Source organism: Plutella xylostella, chromosome 24, assembly GCF_932276165.1.
Source record: "Plutella xylostella chromosome 24, ilPluXylo3.1, whole genome shotgun sequence".
NCBI classification, from domain to species: domain Eukaryota; kingdom Metazoa; phylum Arthropoda; class Insecta; order Lepidoptera; family Plutellidae; genus Plutella; species Plutella xylostella.
In genome coordinates this window covers 2,449,046-2,471,261 of record NC_064004.1, presented here as the reverse complement: position 1 = coordinate 2,471,261, position 22,216 = coordinate 2,449,046, and the positions used below count along the sequence as shown (strand labels likewise).

The window sequence follows — 22,216 nt, the reverse complement described above, 5'->3', positions numbered from 1 at the left end:
TTACAAGCATTTCCTATCAGTCAATACTGACAAAAGTTGCATTTATCTGACTGATGTTTGACAGATATGCAATGCTGCTAAATGATTGTTGAATGCTAATGTGTTGGTGATTGAAAGACAAGAGGACTGTCATCTTGAAAGAGAAAATTGAAGATCCCAATGTACGCAGCATCACTTGGTTGGAATTAGATTGCTGTCTAGAATTCCGGTGAAGATGTTTCCTCATTATGTTTTCCTGAAAATGGGGTAATTGACAACACCATAATAATATGCTTAATCTCTTAAAAAACAACAATATGATTTGTTTGGTATAAATTTCATGAAAATTATTCAATTCAATTATTAAAATAATGATGTAAGTTTGGGGTAAATATGAACTATTAAGGGGTAAATACGATCGTAAAACATCTTTAAATATTTAAGGCATTCTATCATGGTCAATATACCATTTAATAGAGGTAAAAAGTTTATGTGGTGTACATTACAAACAATGTTTTAAATTTGTCTTTACTAAATGGCAAAAACATGAATAATTATAATGTTATACAAATTCGTGTTCCCATTTACCCCACATAGGCTCGACATTACCCCACAGTAGCAGCTGTTTCTTTGTATATGTTTCTGTTAATATATTCACATAAAATACACATAAGGTTGTCATTACATTGGTGGTGGAATAAACAACAAAATTAAACTAGTATCACTGCACCATAACATGCTTTGCCATGTATTTTTTATCATATAAATTGCTGGTAGACACTTGATAGCTTCATTCTTTACACACATAGGTACTTTATGCTTGCAAATTTGTAATTAAAACTAGTTGAACAATCAGATTATAGTAGTATTCAATGATTTTATGAAATTGGTACAGTTTGGTTCAAACAATTTGATAGTTCTGCCCGTCTAGTACAGGTTCCATAGTTTATCGAAAACTATAAAAGTTTACGTTTTCTCGCATGCAAAGTGGCGCCTCTAGCGGAAACTATGATAAAACTTTTGACAGATAATGTATGCAGATGACAAAAGGAAACCTAAACATTTTTTGTTTTCAAAAATTTCAACTCCTGTACTATAGTCGTTTGCAATAGAATCCAACAATCATGTAAACAAACCAAATTGTCACGATTACTCCGTAATCACATACATTTGACGATCAACTATGAACATAGTCTGATTTCAACGAACGCACCATTGTTTTCACATTATCTTCAACACGATTTAACTTGTATTTATAAGTTAAATTTGTTAAAACATTTGCAATGTAAAAATTTCGAAGTATTTGACAAGCTGTCATCTTAGTTTTTTACTCATCGAACTCTATAAGTCATTGAAAAGTTAGTGTTGTTCGTAATCTGAAGTTATCTTTTAATTTTAATTTCATAAATTATTTTAATTTAATATTATTTGAATACAATAAAAAATAATTTCAAGAGCTTCATATAATTAACCAAAACGAAAAAAGGAAGAGAAAGAAATGAAAAAGCTCGACGGAATTTTAGACACGGCAAGCGATGACACAGTGGTTCCATTTATAATTACGGTCACCGGCGACACTTCTGATAGTGATGATGAAGAAGACGAAGATTTAAATTTGTTTTAATAAACACTTTTTTATATATAATCAGTTTTATTTTATAAAAAAAAAAAAAAAAAAAACTTATATATTTAATCTAATTAGAACACTATGACATCACTATGGGCATAAACAATACGCTGTCAATGTCAGTCCGCCATATTTGTTTACATGATTGTTGGATTCTATTGCAAACGACTATAGATGGTCTGAAGTTGAATACAATTACACTTTTGTGCTTTGTAAAACTAAACAACAGTCAAACTTTGGAAGAATGAATGGGTGGTTTGTCAGTTTGACAAGGTACAAAAGTGCATTTTACTGACAACTTCAGAACTAACATTGTTATTGTTGAATTTACTTAGCTATGTGCAGGTAGTAATTGACCACACTTTTAAGTGAAGTGAGAACAAAATTAAACACAGTAGAAACTCTGTAACATAACCATGCCATCAGGTTGTAAAATGTTTTGTAAATTAAAAATTCACTTGGATTATATGAAGGGAATGTGACAAGTTTAGACAAGAGGTTCTGCTGTTTATGTAACTGTACAAAAGAAGAAACACTCGCAAAGCCTTACAACTATGAATAAAATTATATAAGTCGGTTAACAATACAGTTTAAAATGGTATAAAAATTACAAAAAATATATTAAAATATTGCTTATTGGTACAGATTTCTAACACAATTTATGTTTATAAAATACACTGATTGTATGATAAAATTATTCTCATAACATACATTTAAAACTTTATAAAATGTATTAAATGTTACTAATATCTATTTTGAACGCAAAAATTTATGAGTGTTTTTGTAAATCTCATTCTCCACTGACAAAATGTATAGTTTCACATCATTCAAATTAAATTTTGTGCCTTCAGAATCAACATCATAAGAACTATGTAAGGGCAGGCTGCATAATATAATTTCCAGCCCATGTAGCATGGGCCACTAGACATGAGTTTGATTTAATCTTTTGTCATGTCATATGCCCCATGCTATGTAAGAAGAGAAAACTTTTAGACTGTGGCATTGCTATGCCACAATTTAAAGCTGCGTACAGACTGCCCGTACATTGGTATGCATAGTCGGTTACACATGTCCTGGAAAATGAAAGGACTGGTAGCGGTTCCCACTGAATGTACATGTAGCTTTTAGTATGGACATGGGGTTCCAGGACACTTGTAACCAACAACGCGTACCAATGTACATTAATCATCAATCATAAACCGTCATCAAAAGTCTTGAAGTCATTAACAGTACCATACATTTTATTACAAATTTAAAACACAACAACTTAAAAATAGCACAAAAAACACAGTAATACAATACAAATAGTTTTTTAAAATGCACGAAATCACAATTTACAAAATGGGACACAACAATGAAATAGTACAAATTGGGGTTATATGTATTACAAAAAGTATCTTCTTTAAGTAGTAGAAATGATGATAATAGCTGATTTATCAGGATTGAGACCTTAAATATTTGACTATGATATGGGCCTTTCACTTGCAATTGCCAACTTTAGCTAGTATATTGAAAATGAATAGTAACAAAATGGAATCGCCAGCATAACAAAGTTTGTATTTTATTATCATGGTATCTGAGACATGGAATACCCAACGAAACAAACAATAATTTGATTAAGAAGGGTTCTAACGTACGTATTGATAAATATAAATTGTTAGAGACAATATTTAATACGAGAAACCACAATTTACGCTCTAAGAAAATGTACACATGTACACATACAAAATAACATGGAGAAAGTGCGGATAAAGTGCCGAATATTTACCTGGGATAGAAGCCTCTTGCATTGTCGACCCCGCTGGCGCTTCCAGGGTCTTCCCTCCTTACACTATCATCATCTATCACCACTGTATCCACTTTATTTGGTATAACAATAACATCATCAGCATCACTATAGTTCGCCGCGATATTATAAAGACCTTCCGAAATATCCTCACTCATTGTTAATAATTAACACTCCACGTTCACAATCTTTACTTCATATTGATTTAGATGGCATGCGGAGTAAAATACGAATAAAATATGTGATCCGATGGTTTATTTCACAAAGCTACACGCCCATCTTCGTCAACATTTTCAAAAATAAATAGTAGATAAAATGGCCGCCAAAAGACAGACAACACAGACTATGTTGTCGACGCCAAGACCAAGGAGCAAATGTGAAGTGTAGGGCTGTATAAATCTCGATTGTGTATTAGTTTCGATTCAAACTTGGTGACAAAATTTGTCACCAAGTTGGTACTATGGACAGTCCCTATCTCACTCCTAGTATTACATACGAGTGAGATAGGGACTGTCCATAGTACTTATTACTTAGATTAGAGAGTCTAGTCTGAGTCTAGTCGATGACTGCTCAAAGCGCAAGGCAGTTATTATTCTGATGGCTTCAGTAATTTTAAAATCCAAGCTGGCAACACTAAAATAGTCTGTGAAATTCGAATCAACCATAGACATCGACGCATGCGCGGTGCGGAAGGCGGCGGCCATTATTGAATTTGTTGATTTTGTTGATAACGTTCCCGCTTACCTTTGCCGATATTTATCTAAACAACAATTCAGTGATGCAGAAAAGTGTTTAACAAAGATAACTCTCAATTTCCACGATGGATGACGAATACAATGACTCCCAGGATTCGGTAAATGATAATAACCGCAACAACAGCGACGGCAACGAGAGTGGCGGTGACGGATCCAAAGAATTTCCCGACTACGAAGAAAACTTCGATGATGAAGACGGAGGAAATAATAGAAATGGCAGAGGAAACCGCAACAATTTCAGGTGGGAAACTTATTTTAAATAAACCTTTTCAATTTCACCTCCGTGCTATCCATTTGTGTTGTTGTGCGACCGTCATGTTATTTTGTAATTTTCCAATAAAACACGAATTATTCTCCACTGTTACGGTATGTGCTTGCTATTTAATTGAGATAACTATATTAAAGATTTGCTCCTGTCGATTTTATTCATTTACACCTTGCTGCACACTCATCATAATCGCTAGCAAAACCTCTTCACCACTAAATTGTAACCTCTTTTATCAGGGGTCGCGGCAGAGGCCCCCCTCCTGGTTGGATGAATGGTCCACCTCCGATGCGGTTCCGAGGACGAGGGTACGGCCCAGGAGGTCCCCCAATGAGGGGCCGAGGCTTCTTCAGAGGACGAGGAGGCCCCCGAGGGTTTGGACCTAACAATGGCCCAAACTTTGATGGTAACTGGGGTCCTATGGGACCGCCTCCAGGCATGATGGGAGGTCCACCTCCATTTGGTCCTCCGCCCGGTATGATGGGACCTGGTGGACCGATGGGACCACCTCCTAATATGATGGGACAGCCCCCGCCATTTGGAGCACCCCCTGGGATGCCTCCACCTAATATGGTAAGAAACTGCAGTCTCTAAATTATTTACTGGTGATATTTTTAATATACCATTATTTATTTATGAATGCAACCAGTATTATGATTTCCGCATCTAAACTCACTTCATATTAAAAGTAATCCAGGAATAGTAAGTAGCCTATGAGTTTTTTTAATCCAGGGTAGCCTTCTTATGTTAGAACATACTAAAATTAATCAAAATTGGAAACTGTTTTCCAGAGTAGATAGCAAAAATACAAAAAATAACCTTTCCAATGTGATGTGATATTTCGTGTAAATATATTGTATACAACCAATATCAAAACTACCAACTACCATTTTGCCATGTTGAAAACTTTTAATGGCTTCCTATTGTTTAATATCTAACTGCATTATAACAGTGCTAGATTTCCAAACAGAAACAAATGAATAACCACTAATCACTCCACTCAATCAACAGCAAGCCCCAGAAATCTGGGTGGAGACGAAGTCAGAAGACGGCAAGTCATACTACTACCACTCGCGGACCCGTGAGACCACATGGACGCGGCCGCAGGACTCACCCACTTGCAAAGTGATCACACAAGCTGAGATGGAGGCTATGGCTACTACTGGTAAGATTTTTTCATGAACAGTTAAAAAATATTTTGTGTTTATATCATGTAAGTTGGTTACAATCTTTGTTATAAGTCCTGAAAAATCCCAATGTACTTGAAGTTTATTCAAAATGTAAATAGTAATTATTGCTTGTGCCAATTAAGTAATTAATGTCAACCAGAAAACGCAATCAAACAGGACATTTTACTTCTGCATGTAGGTATCTACTCATGCAGCTGCATATTGGACATGTCTATTAATGAGTGATGTTGCTATAAAACTCAGACATTAGCAACACACCTGCCCATAACACAGACATTCAACAAAAACAATTGTCCCCAGGCCAACTGCCAGGCATGGGTGCCCAACAGACCATGGGAGCACCTCAGGGAATGGCCCAAACTATGGGCGCGCCACCGCAAGGGATGGGCGCGCCTCCACAAGGGATGGGCGCTCCTCAAGGCATGCCCATGAACGGCCCGGGGGGTCCCATGACCCACATGCAGCCCCCAATGGGCATGGTGCCCCCGGGAGTGGGTCCCCCGACGAGCCAGGCGGGGCAGTTCATGCAGCCGCCACCGTGGGCTGCTAAACCTGATGGTGGTAAGTTTTTCAGCTGTTAGATATTTTTGTAAATTGTTTTCGTGAAAAATATTATTGTAAGGGCTTATTGTGTCACAATGTCTGGTTAATGGCTACTTGTTGGATAAAATACATGCTGTCACTCTCTGTAATTATGTTTTAGACAGACAGAGAGGCGACAACACACGCAGTACTTTTTCTCCAACAGCTTTTCATATATTTTTTTCACCATTCCCTTGTTTTTTTTCTTATTTGTTTCGGAAATGAAAATGAACGGAGTTTTCAGACAAAGAGATCCCGAGCCTGTTTAGCAAGGAGGCGATGCCGCCGTTCATGCAGCCGCCGCCGTGGGCCAATATGGATGGTTATTATTGTTTTTTTTTATTATTTTCATTTTGCTTTCATTGTTTTCTAAAGCGGGGTTTAAACAAAACGTACGCACGGAGTACATCATACGAGCAACTTTCTCAGATACTGACATAGTTTGTCATATAACATACCACAGTGTTAGTTTTCAACCCTCGACGGAAAATATGGGATGTTAGAAGTTTAACGTGTCTAGTATCTCTGCACCTTGGTTAATCCGACTGAGTGACTCAGAGTGACTGAGACTGACAAAACATGTCTGTCTGGCTAATCCTTTTAGCAATGACAAAACTTCTTAATCTTAATTCTTCTCTGGACACGCTAAAAAGACCTTCATTCACTATTCTAAAACCTCCCCCGTACACATTCCAGGTCCCCCCGGCCAGAGCAAAGAGGGCGAGTCTCAAGACGCGGCCAGCCCCAGCGACAACGACGACGCGCCGCCTGGCGAGGCCCTGCCGCCGCCGCAGGCCACCCAGCCGCCGCCTAATGGTAATAATAATAATATACTGATAGAAAGAGAGAGAGTATGCACTTATGTAGCTTATAGAGTGAGCCAGGTAACATCCGGTAGCGATCAAAGATACGCTCGTTTCGATAAGCGATGTATACGGCGCGCCAGCGTGTTGATTGGAGTATTAGATACACATGAATACCAATAGATGGCGCTATATGTGTGGCGCTAGTCGCGTATCGCGGTTAAAATCTGAAAGGGAAGCCGATCGTGTTGTATGAACCCTTTGTCAGAGTAAAAGTACACACAGATTAACGAACAAAGTAGTCGTATCTGTCGGAACGGGCCATCGAACACGGGCCGCTGGTGGTGGCAAAGAGGGCGAGTCTCAAGACGCGGCGAGCCCCAGCGACAACGACGACGCGCCGCCGGGCGAGGCTCTGCCGCCGCCGCAGGCCAGCCAGCCGCCGCCTAATGGTAATATATTATATGTATACTGATAGAAAGAGAGAGAGTATGCACTTATGTAGCTTATAGAGTGAGTCAGGTAAGATCTGGTAGCGATACCCGACACGCTTGCTTCGATAAGCGATGTATACGGCGCGCCAGCGTCTTGATAGGAGCATTAGCTACCCATGAATACCAATAGATGGCGCTATAGGTGTGGCGCTAGTCGCGTATCGCAGTTAAAATCTCAAAGGAAAGCCGATCGTGTTGTAGGAAACCTTTGTCAGAGTAATAGTACACACAGACAAAGTAGTTGTATCTGTCGGGACGGGGCATCGAACACGGGCCGCTGGTGGTGGCAAAGAGGGCGAGTCTCAGGACGCGGCGAGCCCCAGCGACAACGACGACGCGCCGCCGGGCGAGGCCCTGCCGCCGCCGCAGGCCTAATGGTAGATATAACTAATATATATTATGTACAGTCAGATATATTATGTATGCCACCCCAGCCCTAACAGTTTGATTCTAAATCCACTCATGGGTGGAATATAGATGAATCAAATTATACAAATGTTTCATTTCGTGTATCACCCGTTAGTGGATCATAAAATTAAAAGTGTTTGCTCGGGTGTGTTTAAACTTTAAATAAATACATAGGATTTACCGTTTTTACCGCTCGGCCCCACGATAGTTCTAGCTTGTACAAGGCGGGCGAAATAACTAGACACCTGGGTTAAATGACATTTGTATTTAGTACTGAGTGCAAAAAAAGTAATATCGATATTTTAAAAAAAAACCTCTTTGCTATCAGTATTTTTATAACTAAGCTCGGCTACAAAAATAATGGACTTCGCCATACTGCGCAGTTTTAATGAACTCATTTTATAAAGAAAATTGTTGCGAGAACGTTAACATAATAATATATACATGTAGCGCCCCGATATTTGAAATTATTCTGGTTATCTAAAAACATACTTACTTACCTGACTTTTGTTATATTGTAATAAATATGTATAAATATTTGTTTATACAGAGGGTGTTGCAAAAAGGGTATTATACAAAGCCGAAACCAGCGTGTGCAGCATGTTATGTCTAAGCCCGAATCCGAAATTGGAAATTCAAAATTCGCGAAAAAAAAAACATTCTCCATAATAAAAAGGCACTTGACGAACTAAGTTTCTATGGAAAATGAATAAAAAAAAATACGAATTTCAAAGTTGTGATTTCAGTTTTGGGCCCAGACACAACATGCTTTTTGCAACACCCTGTATAAGTATTCAAGTTGATACCTACTTGTTAAAGTAGTACTTAACAAAAATTATGCGATAAAAAATATTTATTGTTAGGTAATCGTCTGATAATTCTTATGCTAACGCTACAAAAGGACGAGAGCGGGGCCTCGCGCGGGGAAAGGGGAGAGGGGTAGATTTTTGGGCCAGGTGTCTAGAAACTTTGCGCGGGTTGAAGGTATAATATTACATGCTGACTTTAAGTCAGCCGTTGAAAGCAATATGCCCCCTCATTTATTTAGCCTTTTTGTATGTTGTATTCTCATTATCACTAACCTAACCCAATACTACCATTGATTATGTTACAATTGTCTCTTCCATCCAAAGGTTGTCTGGTAGAGATTGCTTTAAGCAATAGACCGCCTTTTTTGTACTATTATTATTTATTTATTTATTATTTATTTTTCAAAGGAAAACTTACAGCTAAAGTTTATGGAAAGATGCTAAAAGTATGTAGTTGAAAGCCAATTACAAGTTTTCACTTATTAACAATGGAATACCTATTACAAAAAATAATCCTAAATGTAGCAGTAGCTAAACACGTTGCAATACACAAAACAAAATAACTACTCACAGTGTACCTATAATATGTAATTAACTTAAATGAAAAATAGATTTATGTTTTTTATTTTTCAACGTTAGTATAAGATTAATATTAAATACTTTACAACTACAAACTAAACTACCTATATATTATACAAACTAAACCTATGTGCATAACTAAAACTATATATAGAAGAGACCTTCTAAGCCTGGTCCCTGTGGGAGGGTTCCCAACACGCTGGCGACATTGCCCCGCTGGATCGCCAGACTCAGGCGCTGGCGGAGGTACGCCCCGGCTCGTTTGTCCCCTGAGACGTCTGCGAGCCGGGAAGAGATCTCTTTAACCAAACTTTTGGCATCCGGACCCCATGGCCCCATCGTTTCGACGCCAAACGGGAGAAATAGGTATGTGCTGTCGAGCGACCTGTATTTCTCCCGTTTCAGGTTTTCAGCAGTACCAGCCGCCGCTCCCGCCGCCCTGGATGTGTGTGGGACGTGTGACGCCGCCAGTGTGTCGACGCACGTGGCATCCCACACTAGCGGCCTCCCGTGTGCCCAGGGAATGAGCGACATCCCGTCGGGCCTCTTTCCGTCGTCGCGGATGACACCGGCAGGTTCCAGCACCGCCGGGGTGTTGACTGACACAAGGGCCCGGCGCAGGATGTCGTTCAGTGCGGCGTGGCGGGACAGGCGGCCGGCACTGCGTCTGCACGAGAGGCCATGGTGGCCAAGTTGGCTGACCTCCGCTCCGCACGGGCAGTGATGGGGCTGGACAATTTTCATGCCAAGCCGAAGGCCGATCGCCGTCTGGAAAGACCTGTCGTCGAGGAAGGTTCCCACATTCGGCGAGGGCAGGGCATGGAGCCAGAGGCCTGACTCGCGTTCTGCCGTCGCCAGGAGTCTTGCCCTCTCTGTGTTGTTGGGGCTCGTCTCGAGCAGGTGCCTTCCTGTAGACAGGCATTTGGGCTCGTCCCACAGACGCTGCGAGTGCGGGTTTTCGGGCAGTGCCTCACCAGGGCAGATCGATTGCCATGCCTCCTTGGCTTCACCACAGCACGAGACCTCAGAAACACCCAAGGATGGGTGAATAATTTTATTATACAAGGTCAGTGTGCTGTGGGTTGAAGACAAGAAGGCGGGTAGGGCTACATCCGACACCTTTCTGACACCGATGCCGCCGAAACGGATGGGTAGAGAGGCCTGGAGCCAGTCGCGGTCTCTGAATGGTAGGTTTAATATTTTACTGAGTGAATTTTGTATTAGGTTGTCTATGTCTGAAAGGATTGTTTTGTTTTTGAAAATGGGGCTGCATCTTAGTATGTATGTGAAGTTGGGAACAAACAGTGAGTACCGGATTATTTGAAAAGCCATGTGTTTACTTATTTTGAGGAGGTGTGGGATTTTGTTGGTGAAAGAGTTCATTTTTTCAGATATGAAGTTGTTAATTGACTGTTCATGGATGGGAGCTCCGAGGAGGCGCAGAGATGTTTCGTCTAGTATTTTAATATTGGGGGCTAATGAGTTGAAGCGTTGGATGATTGTCGATTTTCTTGCATCGGATATATGTGATGGGATGAAAATTTCGCACTTAGAGCTGTTGAGTTCCAGGCCTATTTCCCTCATATTGTCCGTGAGTGTTCGGAGGTCGTCGAGCAGACTCGCCTCCCAGAGTGCCGTCGTCAAGGTACCACATGTTCAGCTTCGACTTCAGGGAGGATATCGTTTTGTGGATGGCGAGGCTGAAGATGGCAGGGCCGAGCGGATCGCCTTGTTGGCAGCCGACTTCGGAGTGGATGAGATTTGAATTGTAGATGAGATTGGATGGGGATGAATAACATTGCCAGAGGTATGGATATATTTCTGGTGTGAGTTCTTTTATTTCAGTTAGGAATGTACCTCTGTCTATTGAGTTGAATGCGTTTTTGATGTCGACTTTGAGGACAACCTCGCCACCGTCGTGTTCGATATAGGTCCGCAGTGCGTGGACTGCGGCCTCGCATCCTCCCTTGGAGCCGAAGCCGAGTTGGAGGGGTTGCAGGTAAGTGCTTAGCTTTGGTAGAATTTGACGGCAGCAGACTTTGGAAGCTATACGTCTGAGGGTGGAGCCAACGGCGATGGGTCTTATGCCCCCATCCTTTTTGTTGAGGGCACAGAGTCTGGCGCCGTACATGAGGGGGGCAATTAATGTGTTGACCTTCCCCGCTAGCATAAGGTTGATAAGTGCCGTCAAATTGCTCAGCAGGGTTTCTCCTGCCTGGCCGGTGCTAGCGAGGAGGTCCTTCAGGTGTTGGGGGCTTAGGCCGTCCAGTCCGCCGGTGGAGCCGCAGCGGAAAGACATGATGGCCCCGTACACGTCGGTCCCGAGCACCTGCAGCGGGGCGGAGTCGCTGGCCGGGGCGTCGGGGAGCTGGGCGGAAAAATGGCAAGATTGTCCGGCGGTATAGAAACAACGGTGTCCCAGTTATGAATGAATCATATATTTCATTGACACAGCTTATTAGAAACCTGACTATTCCAAATATGAATTACACCCTCTGTAGAGGTTTATAGCCCTAAATATGCCATAGATATGCTACTAAATAGATAACACAGACGATAGATATCAATACCAATTAGTTACAAATAAACCTAATAGAGGTCGTTGCCAGCGCCTCTGATAGCGATTGAACATACCGCCCGCCATGGACACACTGTCCATCAAATAAACTGTAGAAATCGCTATAGGTACATTGAAATAAACAAAACTAAAAGTACACAAATCTCAGTAACAAAAACAAATAGTACACATATTGCATTACATAGACAACACTTAAAATATTAAATAACAACTTAACAAAACAAATAGCAACTGGTAAAACACAAAGTTTGTGCTTGATCTTTTGACAATCTCATTAAGTACATATAAAACTAACCACACGGGTGAGATTGTCCAAACAAGCATGCCTTGCTTTGCTGCTTTGTCATCATAACGTTTATGAACCGGAGCCGGACTATCCTCCCTTACGATAACAATATGTCCAACCCTTGGTTCCGGTGTTTGATGTGCCCGTTTGTACCTTACATACTTGCGTACATAAAACCTATCAAGGTGTGTCACACATAAAATCCAATACTTGAATCGTGAATTCAGTTTGAGTGGCCTGAGGATTAGTTGTTCAAAGAATTCATCACGATAAGCATTATCAACATCACCGCCCACCCTCAGGGCTCTCTTGGAACCAATGAACGGATTCAGATCGGTGTTGTCCGTGTTCTTTGACCCTGCACAATAAATAACAGTAGCTGTTGCATTTGACTTCAACTCTAAACCAGCTTCTGCTACCTGTTCGGGGATGCTTAACTCTTCTGCAACTTCAATCAACAGATTGGATAACAACACTACTCCATACGACTCAAGATGAGGTACGAAGATCTGTTTGATCGAGGCTACTGTCTGAGCAGTTCCTAAGTTCACGTACTCTTCCTCCCCCCTTGCATCTACGATGCGAAACTCCACTGCTGCGACAAATGCTTCAAAAACTGTTTGCAATAGATCTGTCATCTGTCTGTGAATTTCGAAACCTTGTTCTACAGACTGACAGCCCGCCAGTACATCACCCCTGGCAGCAGTTTCTGTAAACATCTGCTCGCGCTCTTGCTCTACCTCTACCTTTTCTTCGACTATCTGAGAATGCTGTGACTGTAATCGCCAAAATCCTTGAAAATCATCCTCAGATATCTTTGCGTGATTATTAACAACACTTGTGGTGGAACAGAGCTTGTTGTCCTTGCATTCGTTGGTGACTTGGCCGAAAAGTATCCAACCAAGTTTTGTGTTTTGAATGAAAAATATATAAATACTTATGCCTACGTGTTCATTATGCAGATGCCAGAGACATATAATATCTAGTTAATAAATAACAGCACGCCATAATAAGTTGTCTTAAATAGATGAACTAAACTTATTGGTTAAAAAAATAGCAGATTGATCTAGCATTACTGCAAAAAATGTCTAAATCTGGAAAGTCTATACTAAGTGTAATTTATAGTCTAGTAATTTATATGCTTTTTTTACTATTTTATCTATGTGGTTATTAAAAAGCAATTTGGAGTCCATAATAACGCACAAATCCCTTATCTCGTTACAGCTGGAAATAGTCTGATTATTAATAATATATGTACTTGAAAACATACTGCGTTTACGTCCAAAAGATATAGATAAACATTTAGAGACATTGATATCCAACCTGTTCATTCTGCAGTAGGTAGTAAGCTTATTGATAAGTATGTTATTTATAAGTTGTGATTTTGTAATGTTTTCTTGAATGGTGCAAAATAAAATTCTATTCTATTCTATCTCTGCCCCCAGCGTTACCCCATTAATAAAATCTTCTTAACTTATCATCATCACTAAGACTTACCTCTCCATTCCATATATAATTATCACTAAGACTGACTGATAATCTCGCAGGATTCCCCGGCGCGCCCGCCGCTATGCCCTGGTCGGGGTGGGGCGGCGCCGGCTGGCCGCCCCCGCTGTCGGGGCAGCCGCCGCCGCTGCTGCAGACGCCTCAGCAAGGTAAATATACCGCATAATGGATGTTTTCTTGTGTGTGTTGGTTATGAAGACGGCCCATAGCATAGGCAGATCGATTGCTATACAAAAGTTACGGGACATATTTTTTGTCGGTAAATAAGGAATTTGCAAAGAAAACAAACACGATTTTTTATTCGAAGTGTCTAGGCTGTGACTAGTCGTTCCACGCTTTTTTTTTTTTTTTTTTTTTTTTTTTTTTTTTTTATTTTGCAGTGGACCAGCGTGGTGGGAAATGGTCAAAGCTTAGGAAGGCAATTTAGACCTTCGAGATATGCACAAAGGTTCCACTCGAGAGAGCCAGGTGCGGGTTCTTACACCCCCACAGACAATAGAATAGTATGACTCACTAACCCTAATCTATCTTAGGGCGGATTCGACCAACGTCGAGTAACTTTTTACTCGAGAGTAAACTAACAGTTACTCGCGAGTAAGCAGATTTTGCATTCTAACAAACCTGAAACCAAGATAAGTAGCTTATCCCAAGAATAGAATGTTATACCGCCAAAATTTACCGTGTAACGAGCTTATCCGAGAGTAATTTTGTAATGGCGGCAGCACATCAGCTGATTAGAAAATCTGTCAAATCATAAGTACCTACAGTGAAACTATAAAGTCCTGAAATTAAATGAGGGCACTGCTATCTTTCATGTAGCAACCCTATATAGCGAAACATAACTGACTTTGATACTTGAAATTTTGCCTGTTAACTTCCTACCTATTTATGTATTTTAAAAACAACTTACCATCCACAAAAAAGCTCTTATACAAGCTAGAAGGTGTTAATATGAAGGCTAATAGTGAAACCAATAAATATTTATTTAGATAACGTTATTACAACTGTATAAAAAAACTGGATCTGTTGACGAAGGGCACACATAGTAAAGACATCAATTTCTCTTTTTGGACGGCCAGTTCTGTTTCTTCCAGGAGTTAGAAATATTCCATATTTTGCCCTCTTTGGCACGCTGGTCCGATATAACTATAAAATAATATAAAAAAATCCTTTTGAGTTGCACAATGCCCCCCAAATTCACACTATGTGAATTTAGTAAGTAAACAAAAAATATATCTTCAAGTATCAAAATGTTAAGGTTTGACTCAACTGAAACCAGATGAAACCTACAATCAGTGGTATGTAAACAATGTTCGACTTGGGCTCTAAACTAGGTTTATCGATAAATGAAGCGTTGGTACTAGTAAAAAATGAGTTATTACAATTTGTACAATGCTACATACCCGTCATAGACGCTGTACGAGCGTAAACATCCTCCAAATTCGACAAAATGTGTCCAGCTTGATGTTCCGCTAAACATTGTATTAAAACTCGATAAATAACTTCACTAGCTTGACTACAAATATTTTTCTTCATCTTCCTAATTGCATCCAAGTGTAAATTGTTGCTTTTATCTAGATTATCCTTATAATTATTAAGAAAATTCGAAAAAACAGCCAACCGCCTATTGACATAAACAATTGTTATGACTTTTATGTTTCTTTTCTAATGGTGCCAGGCTCCTGAAAATTTTAGTTCCTCAAACATTAATTTCAGGACTTTATAGTTTCACTGTACGTTAAAAGGCAAATTCTCAGAATAACAACAGCGAATAAAATATTAAAGCATGCCGTAAACTATTACGTCAAGCGTTCAACCTCAGTGTATGCCTGTTTCCTGGATCTGAGCAAGGCATTTGATCTGGTGAATTATAATATTCTTTGGAACAAATTGCTGCGCTCAGATACTCCTAAAGAAATTGTGGGTCTCTTGAGATTCTGGTACGGAAACCAAACCAATTGTGTAAGGTGGGGCGACTCGACATCTAACGAGTATAGGTTAGACTGCGGGGTGCGTCAAGGTGGGCTCACCTCTCCGGACCTCTTCAACCTGTACGTCAATGAGCTTATCGTGGGTCTGAGGAGCACCAAGGTCGGTTGTCATGTCGGGGGAGTTTGTATGAACAACCTTAGTTATGCGAATGACATCGTGCTCCTCAGCCCCTCGATCAACGGTCTCCAGAAGCTACTTTCAGTCTGTGAGAATTATGCCAATTCTCACGGGCTGAAGTACAACGTATCTAAGACGGAGATGTTGGTGTTTAGGGCTGGCAGAGGTCCGGAGAGGGTCCCTGAGGTAGTTCTGAATGGTACACCAGTTCGGGTTGTGCAGCGGTTCAAGTACCTTGGCCATATTTTGACAGAGGACCTGAGAGACGAGTGTGACATCGAGCGGGAAAGGCGGGCACTCTCGATCAGATGCAACATGCTCGCGCGTAGATTCCACAGATGCAGCAGTGATGTCAAAATTACTCTTTTTAAAGCATACTGCCAAAATATGTACACCTGCCATCTGTGGATCAAGTACACCAGAAGGGCGATGAGCACCATGAGGGTGCAGTATAATGATGCATACCGCACGCTCATGCGGCTGCCACGCTTCTGTAGCGCGTCGAGCATGTTCGCGGAGGCGGGGGTGTCCGACTTTTTCGCCGTCCTCAGGTCACGTATCGCTTCTTTCTGGTCGGGGCTGAGCAGCTCCGGAAATGCAATCTTGAATGCTGTATCGCAAGATATCACCAATCCTTTTTACAAGCATTGGATATCTGTTCATCAGGACGCGAATCGCAAATGACTGTCTTTTGCAAATAACTAGTGTAACCCTATACATTATACTAGTTATTATTGTAAGACCTAAGACTGTAGATGTAGATTTTAAATTTTAATTTTAATTATTTTTAAGACAATATGGGTACCTATGCATTACCTGAAATAACAAAAAAACACACAAAACACGCACTCACGCCTTGTACTAATGTACTCCCTTGCGGGGTAGGCAGAGGTGCATTGCTGCACCCACTTTTCGCCAGATTACCTGAAATAAATGACTATTTATTATTTATTTATTTTATAAACAATTTCCTACTATTATAATCCATTCAAACTAAGTTGGCATGTCGTTTCTATTGCATGCTTTGAAAACGCAGCTATTTTTATTTTAGTTGCAGTATAGTTTCTGTTGACGACGAATGCTGAAAACAATACGCACCGCGGTAAACAATGCCAAAAGCGGCCATGTTTATGCTGCGCTAAACAGATAGCGCTTGCGTGACCAATTCTGCCTGGGTCTTATTTTTTGTGAAAATTTGATTGTTTTATTTAGCTTTTTTTCTGTTTAAAATCATGATGATTACGCTTATTTTGTTCATGTACATAAGTTATTAACTAGTTTTAAGTTCAATAAAGAGATATTGATGATTGTGCAACGTTAGAAATCACTTAGTAAAATGTAAGGAAAATTGTTATAACTTTTTAGTTTATGTACCTAGAGTAGGTGTGTTTTATTTCCCTGCTAGACTATTTAGTAATTAAGTTGATTAAAACGTTAAAATGTACATAGGTTAAGTCTTTATAATAAATAAATGCGTTTGAAACAGTAAAGGGAAGCAAAAGAGGGCAATAAAAAATGATCAAAAAACAAGGTTCGTCTGTGCGGCATAGCTTCGAGGTAGCTAAGCAACCATTTCGCTAGGTAGAATTCGTACTACGCCAGCCGAACAGAGGAACAATAAGAAGACTAGAAGAAGCCTGAAAACACTTCTGCCTCCCTTTCTGCTCACTTTTCAAGAAAGAAACTGGAGTTTTACTTCTGCCCCGGTCACCTACCTAAGCCTAGGTATTCAACAACCTTAAGAAGCAAGTTCAAGTGGATTACGGCCATCGGTTAACTTCGTTTTGCAACTGTAAGCAATCCGCTACAGTTCATGGTCCTTCGAGTGCCGGATTCTGCAACCAAGAAGCTTCATCGAAGAGGAGGAGACCAGCAGCTGAAGAGGAGGAGAATCAAGCCTATAAGCGATTACTGGGAGTAATACGCTGTGAAGAGGACGATTCGAAGCCTACGCTGATGCGATTACGTTGCCACTCTATCGGCTCGTATATTGCTAAGCGTCCCACAGAAGAGGCGGAGTGTTCGAGAAACTACGCGCTCAGCGCGGTTGCATTACGTAACACCTTGACGTTGCGTATTTGCAATTAACGCTTTTGAAGCGGTGCGGTCGATCTAAGTAGACTGCCTTCGCCTTGTACGTGAGAAGATCGCCGAGGGACATCAAGTGGAGCCCACATCAAGAAGAACGGCGACATGATGAACACACGAGCGAAGACCAGTCGGAACACGACCCCCACCGCTGAAGGGAGAGCCGTCGAAACTCGCGAGAGAGAAGGCACAACGAACAACTCGCCGGCAGAGTCAGCATCGACAGCAACAACCGACGCCACCAGATCCACGGAGGCCACCGGCACCACGGGCACGTCCGGCACCACGGGCACGTCCGGCACCACGGGCACGTCCGGTACCACGGGCACGTCCGGGGCAACGGGAACCTCAAGAACGTCAAGAAACTCAGCCAAGTCGACTGCCAAACTCGACGAGCCGGCCAGCAAGCAAAGTACCAGCAACAAGCCAATGGAGAGAGAGATGACTGCACCGACCCATCACGAGAAGAGGGCCGGGTCAGAGCACACTGTGGTACCTCGAAGGAGGCCAACGTCGCACGCCTCGACATCGAAGACAATAAGAAGAAGGAAGGAAATCGAACAGATGATCGAGATCAAGCGACAAGAAGCGAAGAAGGCGCAAGCTGAACAGGAGCTAGCCAAGATGAGGCTGGAGCTGATTCACCTGGAATCCGAGACAGATCTGAGCGACCTGGAGGAGGACAACGACGAGCCTCATGGCCAGGCCGGACGATCGAGCCATATTGACAAATGGGTCGAGGAATCAACAGCGAAGCGCTTCACTTCACTTCCAACATCACACGTGGAAGCTCACACATCGGCAAGACGACACGAGGGGAAGCGACTGGAGTACGGAAGATACTGTGAACAGGCACCCCACATGTCAGAACCGCCACGTCTCTACAACGGCAAACCTACGGCGCCGCACACACGCGCCACCCCATATGATGGACAAGTTCATCATCATCAGCCGCCGCCGATCGCACCCCGGTACATGAGTGAGCTGCATACATTCACCGGGGAGCCGAGCGACTGGATCGCATTCAGAGCGACATACAGAGATACAGAGATGTACTTCAGCGAGATCGAGAACATCGCGAGGCTCAGAAAAGCCATACAAGGAAAAGCTAAAGAAGCAGTACGTTCGATGTTATTCAACGATACAAATCCGAAGCTTATCATCGACACATTACAACGAAGATTCGGTCAACCACTACGACTGATAAGAAGCGAACTAGAAATCATCGAGAAAATGAAGCCGCTGTCTGACGACGCTCGCAACCTCGCTCACTTCGCCGGGGTCGTAGCCAACGTGGTGAACACCATCCAACTCACGAAGCGCACACACATGCTACACTCTGAAGACATATATGAGAAGATATTATCGAAGATGAGCATCATGATCAGATTCAAGTGGTTTGAATATAAAGCCGCAGAAGAAGCACGAGAATGGCCAGTATTACTCGCGCTCACGTCTTTCCTGAACCGGACCGCCGATCAATTCGAAGCCTGCGAGTTCGAGAGCCGACCATACATCAAGAAGGAGAGAGAACCACTGCGCAACCGTATGAAGAACAAAGTGCACATGACAAGAGCGGACAACTATGAAGAAGAAATAAGCGACAGCAGTGCCGAGTCCGAGAACGAGTCGATCATCGACGACGATGAAGAATACCACCAAGTTATGTTGACCTCTCGGAAGGACAATCAAGAGTGCCCAGCCTGCAGTGACAAACACGCTCTGAAATCATGCAAGAAGTTTATGAAGCTACCACTGGAAGAAAAATGGGAGGTTGCCAAGAAGGCATACGTGTGTTTTCGATGCCTGAGCTCCACACACCGGGGTTTCAACTGCCGCGCGAAACCATGTGGAAAAAACGGGTGCAGAGGATCACATCACAGGCTCCTCCACCGAGACAAGGAAGGCGAGAAGGAGTCGGCCGAGCCTAAAGACACACAACCCACGAATACACCACAGCAAGCTAAAGACAAGCAGACGCACTCAGTCAACACCCTGTGCACCATGAAAGGATACCTGAAGATAGTGCCAGTGAAGTTATACGGCCCGAAGAATACTACTGAAGTCTACGCCCTGCTGGATGAAGGAGCCACCATCACACTCATAGAGGAAGAAGTGGCCGACTGCATCGGAGCCACCGGTCCAAAGGAAGGTCTATGCATAGAAGGCATCGGCGGACATCGAATGAACGAGCCCGACTCAAGGCGACTGAAACTGAAGATTCAAGGAAGATACGCACGAAACATTGAAAAAATGAATGCCTACACGATTCCGAAGCTGAGCATTTCGTCACAAATGGTGCCACACACACTAATAGAAGACTGTCCGCACCTGTCCGACATCGCCGACGTAATTACCTACGACAACGTACGGCCGAAAATAGTGATTGGACAAGACAACTGGCATCTAATCATATCACAAGACGTGAAATCCGGAGACCGAAACAAACCTGTAGCCTCACTCACAAGACTAGGCTGGACATTACACGGTTGTGCAACATTCAGTACAAGACCAGTGTTAGCTGTGAACCACATACAAACAACTGGCGAAGACAAGATGGACGAGCTGATCAAACATCACTTCGGCATCGAGTCTCTAGGCGTAACTCCCAAAACGCCTTCAAATGACCCCGAGAAGAAAGCCAACGAGATACTGGAAACAACATGCCGACGACTACAAGCCAGGCCAGAAGACAAGAGCTCTCCCAACATACCCACTACCGGTGAAGAAAAACCAAACTGCGCCCTGCACGTCATCAACACTGAAGAACAGCTCATCAAACCTGAAAAGTTTTCAAAATTCACGCGACTGCTACGAGCGACCGCCCGCGTGTTTCAAGCCGTCGACATATTCAAGAAACTAATTAAATCAAGAAAAAATCAAATTCAAGTAACTAAGAAAATTACACAAGATACCACTTGGCGTATCAAGAAGACTGCCAAAGCCATCCCGCGCAAAATTGTTCCTACTCAACAACGGAGCACAATAAATTACGTGATACTTACGCAAGAATACCTAAACGAAGCTGAAAAATACCTAATCCGCAAGATACAAGACGACTGCTTCAAGAGCGAAAAACATCACCTGAAAAATAACACTAAAATACCAAAAAGCTCAAAACTGAAAAACCTGACGCTCACGCTGAAAACTGAAGACGACATAATATACCTATCAACGAGAGTCGGCGCTGCTCCATACCTACCTCACGACTACAAGAACCCCGCCGTGCTCGATGGAAGCCACTACATCACGCTCCTACTCATCGAAGAGAAACACCGACAACTTCACCATGGCAACCATCAAACAGTCATGAACGAAATAAGACAACGATACTACGTGACGAAATTACGTAACTCCGTGAAGAAGATAACAAGAGAATGCCTAACGTGCAAAATACGCCGACAGAAACCACAGAGTGCTCCCCTGGGCGACCTACCTAAAGAAAGACTAAATAGGTATCAACGGCCCTTCACATGTAGCGCCGTGGACTACTTTGGCCCAATGACTGTGACAGTTGGAAGACGTCATGAAAAACGCTGGGGTGCATTATTCACATGCCTGACTACGCGTGCAATCCATCTAGAGTTGGCCAACTCACTCTCAACCGACTCTATGATACTGGCGCTGAGGCGAATGGCTGCCCGCAGATCGACCCCTGCAACAATATACAGCGACAACGGAACTAACTTTGTGGGTGCGAACAAAGAACTTCAAGAACAGCTGAAAAGTCTATCACAAACAGACTTAGTACGAGAAACTGAAAACTACGGAATCACGTGGAAATTCATCCCTCCCGGGGCCCCACACATGGGCGGAGCCTGGGAACGCCTCGTACGCTCCGTGAAGACAGCACTAGCAGCAACTCTGAATGAAAGATCGCCCAAAGAAGAGGTGCTCCACACACTACTCCTGGAAGTCGAACATGTGGTAAACTCAAGACCACTCACTGAAATAAGTCTAGACCCAGACGCAGAGGAAGCACTAACACCTAACCACTTCCTGATTGGAAAATCATGTGGTCTGCCGACACTGGGAACGTTTCACAATAGTTCTCTTGTTGGTACTGCGACGTGGAAGACCTGCCAACTCCTAGCGGATCACTTCTGGGCACGATGGACGAAGGAGTACCTACCTACACTGCTGCCACGCCGCCACCCAGGCCGACCTTACACTAACCCAAAGGTCGGTGACATCGTACTAATCGTGGACTCTTCACTGCCACGTGGTACGTGGCCTAGAGGCGAGATCGTCGCGACAAACCCTGGACCAGACGGCACAGTAAGAATCGTCGACGTGAGAACCAAGCACGGCATCCTGCGAAGACCTGCAACAAGGCTGATCATCCTGACGACTACAGCACCACCCGATATGA

At 42.5% G+C, this 22,216-nt stretch overlaps 2 protein-coding genes across 9 annotated transcripts in view; one reads left to right on the top strand and one right to left on the bottom strand.

The window, feature by feature from the left end:
* Positions 1-3,764, bottom strand: part of LOC105395576 (transcription elongation regulator 1) — a 52,411-nt gene extending 48,647 nt beyond the window's left edge. For all 8 annotated transcript variants that reach the window (XR_007267687.1, XM_048629777.1, XM_048629771.1 and 5 more), the window contains exon 1: positions 3,375-3,764. Coding sequence is in view for 7 of the 8 variants with exons in the window: in XM_048629777.1 (XP_048485734.1) it covers positions 3,375-3,550 (176 nt within the window). In the remaining variant the exon portion in view is untranslated. The remainder of the gene's footprint in view (positions 1-3,374) is intronic.
* A 288-nt stretch (positions 3,765-4,052) lies between these two features.
* The window catches only part of LOC125488455 (transcription elongation regulator 1-like), a 56,366-nt gene continuing 38,202 nt past the window's right edge, over positions 4,053-22,216 (top strand). The window contains exons 1-7 of the mRNA XM_048629741.1: positions 4,053-4,388; positions 4,652-4,985; positions 5,424-5,577; positions 5,903-6,163; positions 6,429-6,506; positions 6,881-7,000; positions 13,689-13,796. Of these exons, the coding sequence (XP_048485698.1) occupies positions 4,213-4,388; positions 4,652-4,985; positions 5,424-5,577; positions 5,903-6,163; positions 6,429-6,506; positions 6,881-7,000; positions 13,689-13,796 (1,231 nt within the window). The 5' untranslated portion in view covers positions 4,053-4,212. The remainder of the gene's footprint in view (positions 4,389-4,651; positions 4,986-5,423; positions 5,578-5,902; positions 6,164-6,428; positions 6,507-6,880; positions 7,001-13,688; positions 13,797-22,216) is intronic.